The 6,000-nt window shown below is 41.6% G+C and overlaps 1 protein-coding gene across 8 annotated transcripts in view; it reads right to left on the bottom strand.

Annotated features, from left to right (window-relative positions):
- Nucleotides 1–990: 990 nt before the first annotated feature.
- The window catches only part of RFX8 (regulatory factor X8), a 261,384-nt gene continuing 256,374 nt past the window's right edge, over nt 991–6,000 (bottom strand). For all 8 annotated transcript variants that reach the window (XM_053200440.1, XM_053200441.1, XM_027069344.2 and 5 more), the window contains one exon: nt 991–3,091. In XM_053200440.1, coding sequence (XP_053056415.1) covers nt 2,915–3,091 — 177 coding nt within the window. In that variant the 3' untranslated portion in view covers nt 991–2,914. The remainder of the gene's footprint in view (nt 3,092–6,000) is intronic.

Here is a 6,000-nt window from a genome sequence, read left to right as displayed (position 1 = left end):
CGTCCAAGCAACCTGGTGACTGGTAAGGAATAATAAATCCATTGTGGCTGTTTTAAGCCATTAAGGATTAGTTTGTCATGCCGAAATTGTGAAGCGATAGATGGCGCAAGCAGAGAACAACCTTTGCCACTTGATCTATGAATTATTTCTGGCTCTTGGATAAAAACCCAGGTTTGGGGAAGGGGCTAGAGGCAGTGGCTATTTACACTCGTGTTCGCATTCAGATAACAGACCACCAGTTGCTTTCAGTCATAGCAACCGTTGTGTATTGTTATGATTTCAAGTCCACTTCTTTACGGTTTAAGTGAAGTTGTCTTGATCTGAGGGTGATTTACATTTGGGGAGGCCATGTCAGAATGATGTCACCCAAGCTGTGCTACTGAGTGCCTACAGAGAGGAAACCCTTAACACCAAGAATTTGTGAAGACTCACCAAGAGTGTTCTGTCTGAGCAAGGCTACTCTTGGCTGATCTCAATAGCTCTCTGAAGACCTTGAGACATTAGCTCCTGCCACGATGAAGGCTACACTCCTTGCTGGCAGTGGTGTAAACCGTGCAGCGGACCCACGAAAGAGATCTTGCCCGTAAACACGGGCCTCTTCGCTCTGCTAGCATTATGCTCTAGCAATCTGTGCTGGCAGCTGGACGTCAGCTCTTGGTTGGCTAAGCCAAATCTTCTGAGAACCAACTTGCAGAAAGGTACACCTCAATTAAATTTGGTCTTTTTTTTCTTTCATCTCCCCTTTGCCTAGAACAGTAGTGTAATTAATCTATCACTGGTTTGGACTATATTATTTCCTTATTGGCTCATGAAGAGACATTATCCTGTATGCTACTGGCTTGTGACATATTATTATTATAAATTATAATTCCCCCAGTGAACTTTTGTTAAATAAATTACTGGCAAAGACAATTTCAGTCTCCGAGCATAATTTGCCGTGAACGAAACAAGAACCATCTCTGATGAGTAATTAAAATGTCTAATCCAGTGTAATAATCAAAATGTCAAACTTTATTAAGGATGAAAGCTTCTCCTCTGTCCTGGCTGAGAACTGTATTGGGTCTTGAGGCCTGGGGTGAGGGAGGTGGATGTGGGGAGATTCTCTCTTCTTGCTTGGCCTCCTGCCTCAGGTTGTCAGCGAGGTGGATTGAGAGGGAAAAACAAAGATGTACACGGCAGGTGTGGTTCCATTTTCACATCAGTGTTCATTGAACCTGGTGGCTTTCCAAGCTGGCTCACTTTCTCCTGAAATCCTTCCACGAGCTTCTTAGCCATTCCCCCACCAGGAGCCTCTAATGCAATACCCAGTGTATATGCAATACCTTCTATTTTAAAAACACATGTTCATGGTGCCTGGGTGGCTCAGTCGGTTAAGTGTCTGACTCTTGGTTTCAGCTCAGGTCGTGAGCTCATGGTTGGTGACACTGAGTCCCATCAGGTTCTGTGCTATCAGCGCAGGGTCTGTCACCTTGGGATTCTCTCTCTCCTTCTCTCTCTGCCCCTTCCACACTCGTGCTCTCTCTCTCTCTCTCTCAAAATAAAATAAACTTAAAAAAATACACTTTCACACATAGCATAAAGCAGAAAATTAATCAAATCAAGTCATAAGCTCTGTGACACCTTTTCACAAGGTGGACACACTTGAACGGCAGATTGGAACACTATCAGGGGTCCCAGAAGCCTCTTCCTCTCCTGTTTCTTACTACCCACCCTCATCCCCTAACCTAACTTCTGACCCTAGAGATAAGCAATTCAGATTGTTGCCTTTGATGAACCTGGTTAGCTTTTTCAAGGACTGAATATCCTCTGCTAGCTCTTGGCTAATCAGTTTACCTCAAAATATGCAAATAAAATTCACTATTCCCAGTCTGGTACATCTTGTTGCTACCTTTGTTTCTTGTCTCCCATCTGTCCACTTACATTTGAGCAAATGAATGATATGCAAGGTCACTGAACAGTGAGTAAAGGAATATCCCTGAGTAATTCTTTGATAAACTATTACTCCCAGAGAGCTTAACTAATGAGATAACCTATTAAATGTAGTAGTAAAGGGCCCTGAAATAATGATTGCTTCTTTAACTATAAAGATGCATAATTCTTAACAAATCTAGTGACACAGTTCGTGTTTCTTTAAAATTTCCAAGCATTTAGGGAAATTTAATTCATTTCTTATATAACATGAGATCAATAAAATATTCTCTATTATTTCCTCTTATACCAGAAGTCATGTTAAGCATGAATTGCTAAATTCCTTTTAAATGTTATAATCAGTTACATAAAAATTGATCTGGCTTAGCAGTGAATGATCTATTCTTAGTTTTAACATTTCTCAGGATTTTGCAACAAAGAGCAATAAAAAGTGACTCAAAGCAGGGCATCACCATTTGTTGCAGACATTGTTGGGTTCAAAATTCGACCTCACTTCAAGAATGTTCTTAATGGACCAATAAGTAAGCCTAACGGTTGGTATCAAATTGCATTTTGTCTGTTTCTTACTGCCTGAGGAGATCTTTCCACAAATTCTATTTCAATCGGGGCCCTGCCAAGGGGAAGAAAAATGTTACCATTGGCCTTTTACTGGTTGTACCCATTTGTATTCAAATTTTATCTCTCGCTAGAGATCTATCCATTTCTCTACTCACAAGATTTCTCAAACGTCTCTTCTATTAAGTCCCTGGTAAAAACACTTGAAAAGCCCTGAAGAAAAGCAACAGAAGCAAAAAATATTCTCCAAATCAGTTTATATGATTCACCTAAACTAACTGCTTGAAATACATATAAACACAAAATAGACAATGCTACCTCTATTATGTACATAAAATCTTCTTTCTCATCAATACAAAAGCTTTAGCACTTAATATATTTTTAAGAGTGAAAATCTATGTTTTCTCATGCCCTATTCTAAGAAATGATCTTATATATTAGCGTTGCTTTCCCTGAAAAAAATATTTTCAGAGCTTTGGGGTACATCTGATACATGAATTACAAATTTTTGCCCATCTTTTAGAGTTACCAGGGCCTCTTGTCCCACAGGAAGGCTGAGTTTGAAGGTGCTTTCGGTGGCCTTGTCCTCCAACAATACCTGGATGAGCTGCAAGGGGGAAACAGTCACAAGGAAAAGATAAAAAGAGAAATTATATGATTTCCTGTTGCAGGACCCACCATTTGAATTCTTCCACCATGCCCTCACGGACCTAACCAGAAGCTTCTGCATTTATTTACTCCTACTACTGAAGATCCCAATGTCTCTGAGGAATGCTCAAGGCCTGAGGACTGCAGGGAGAGAATCTTAACCCTCGGATGGTACAAGAGAGAGGGGCCACGGAGGGTGAGGCAGGTGGGCTGTCTTTAGGAAAAGGAATGGGCCTGCGGTTGTTTGTGACCACTTGAGATAAAGCCAGCACACTTCCTTCAAGGACATGGGAGAGTGTGGATCTGGTATGAAAATCATGAAGAAACGTATGAAATGTCCGTGGGGCTCCATGTGGCTGTAATGCTCATCACTTTGGCTGCCTTCCAGTTGGAGACCCATCCCTGTATTCTTGGCTCAGATTCCCACACAGACCCTTCCTCCACCATCCATCAAGCATGCCAGTAGATAAGGAAGGTAGGGGTGGGAGGACCATGAAAATAGTCATTGGTTAGTTTAACACTCAGCTGGGTAGTAAGAGATTTGGGAGATTCAGATTCTGATGTTAGCTTAAGCACCTGCTCTCAGCTAACACATCTAACTTCACTTAGCACGTCTTCCTATCAGAGAAACAGGGATAATATGCCTTCCTTCCCTTAGCTCCAGTGGTACTTGGGAGATGAGCAAATCCTTGGACATGATGACTTTCAGACTGACAGAGATGTATTTTCTTGGCCCTGTTTTATCGATAACCCCCCACCCCCCATAAGTCAACATATTTTGACAAAGATGGGTACACGACAACTTCAAATGCAAGGTTAGTGAAAGTATTTCATACTCTTCCTCCCTAAATTTGACAATAACCATCACCACCCAACCAGAAGATGTGTTTCTTCTCTCTCAAAAAAATTGTCTTTACCTCTGTCCTAGAGCTAAAGAGTTGCTTGTTTTTAAATATTTTTGCCATGTTTTAATCCTTGAGTACATGCCCTAAAGTGAAAACTGTGTAGTATGTTTTTAAAAAGAATATTTCTTATTTAATATCAGTGTGATTTTTTTCACTTTATTCTTAAACATTCCTTGGCACCTTCCTATTTTGAACATTGCTAGAATGTGGAAGAGTGGCAGATGGATATGGCAGTCCAGAATGCTGACTTTGGTTGTTATCATAGGTGCAGGGCGGCACTAAATTGTTCCAAGAACGAGGCTGCCACAGATGTGCAGCTGAATGGGGTGTTAACTCGTGGCAGATGAATGCAGATGGGACACAGAGGGTGTGCTTTTTTGTTGATGATGAGTGCAAATGCCGAATAATGAATGCAATAAAAATTAGATGAGCGTAACTTTTTGGTGTTAGAGTGTTTAAGTCATTATAGCTAATTCAGCAAGCATGCACAAACAGAGGCAGGTTTAATTAATCTCTAATGCATATTACCTTGGATTATCTGACATTCATCTGCCTGTATTGCTTTATTATGTAGTTCAATTAAGTAGTTAATGTCTTTCTCTATTGTTTCCACCAATTAAATATAGGTCAAACCCCACTGCAATGAACTTCAGAGTTGCTAGGGGATTGGGTGGGGTGTGGTGAAAGGTGCTCAGGTTAGGAGGTTTCATTGGAGAATTAATAATGATGACTAATGGTTATGGGTACTTAACTTATGTTCCAAGAATCTTACAATGATTGACTTATTTAAGCTTCATAACTGCCCTATGGAATTAGATAGTATTATTCTTATTTTGTAGATAAAGAGACTGAGGTACAGATAAATTAAGAAATTTGCCCAAGATTCTCAGCTAAGAAGTGGAAGACAGGGAATTTGAATCTCATCTAGGAAGTTATGTACTAGACTGCCCACTTATGTTCCCAAATCATCAGACTTGAAGGTATTTCTAATTTATTCCCATCACTGCTTTTGGAATTAGAGCACATGGCAGCACCTTCTGGGAAGAGAGAGGGTGCTAGGAAGGGACAGTTTTGCAAGGAGATCTACGAAGGTTTGAATCTCTGCTCTGTCAGTTACTAGTGAGGTGACCTTGGGAACATTACTCAACCCTTCGTGAGCCTCAGTTATGCCATCTGTGAACCGGGAACAATGATGGTACATCTCATTGTGTTGTTGAAACGATGCATTTACATGCCCAACACAAAGTTTACTCCTGGTTACCTTGGTGACTAAGGGGCATGTCAAATTGTCTACAGTCCTAGCTCTCTCCCCAGCCAGTGAGTGGAGATGTACACACTTGGAGCTGAATGTCCAGCACAATTCCTTGTCCTGTTAGGACTCCATACAATGTTCCAGAGTGTACTCAGGTGAGTTTCCCACTGGCCAGCCCTTGCAGAGCCCTGCTGCCAGGACAGGACATTTCGTCCAGAGGGTCAGGGTGCAGGGAGAGACATTTTCCTGGGCACAGCCTGGCCAACTGGTTCCTTCTTCAGCTCTAACTGGGCCTTCTCTCTGCCAGCAGCCCTGAAATACCAGCTTGTGAGTGATGCCCTAACTGTCCCCAGCTGCTCCTCTCCTAACAGGGCCCAGCTCTCCTTGCCCCCACCATTGGGTCCCTGATTTGAGGCCAGTATGTCACTATTTCATGCCTGTCTGTCATGTCTGCTTCAGATACACACTCACAGAGGAGGTGAGTTTCTTATTTATAGATACATGTCTGAACCTACTCCACCAACAGCATCAAAGGCAGCTAGATATATGAAAATAACTATTGCAAGACAAGAAAACAAAGACCAAAACCAGAGAATGTGTAAACCTGACACGCATTTCTTTCACTCTGGCTCATATTATTTTTGTCTAGTACGGTGTTCTGTCCAAGTAGTGCTTAATAACAGGGTTCTCTGCACTCTGGGGTACTTGGAA

The sequence above is a fragment of the Acinonyx jubatus genome, chromosome A3 (genome assembly GCF_027475565.1).
Source record: "Acinonyx jubatus isolate Ajub_Pintada_27869175 chromosome A3, VMU_Ajub_asm_v1.0, whole genome shotgun sequence".
Classification (NCBI taxonomy): domain Eukaryota; kingdom Metazoa; phylum Chordata; class Mammalia; order Carnivora; family Felidae; genus Acinonyx; species Acinonyx jubatus.
The sequence above is the reverse complement of the archived record's forward strand: the minus strand, read 5'-3'. Positions and strand labels throughout refer to the sequence as shown.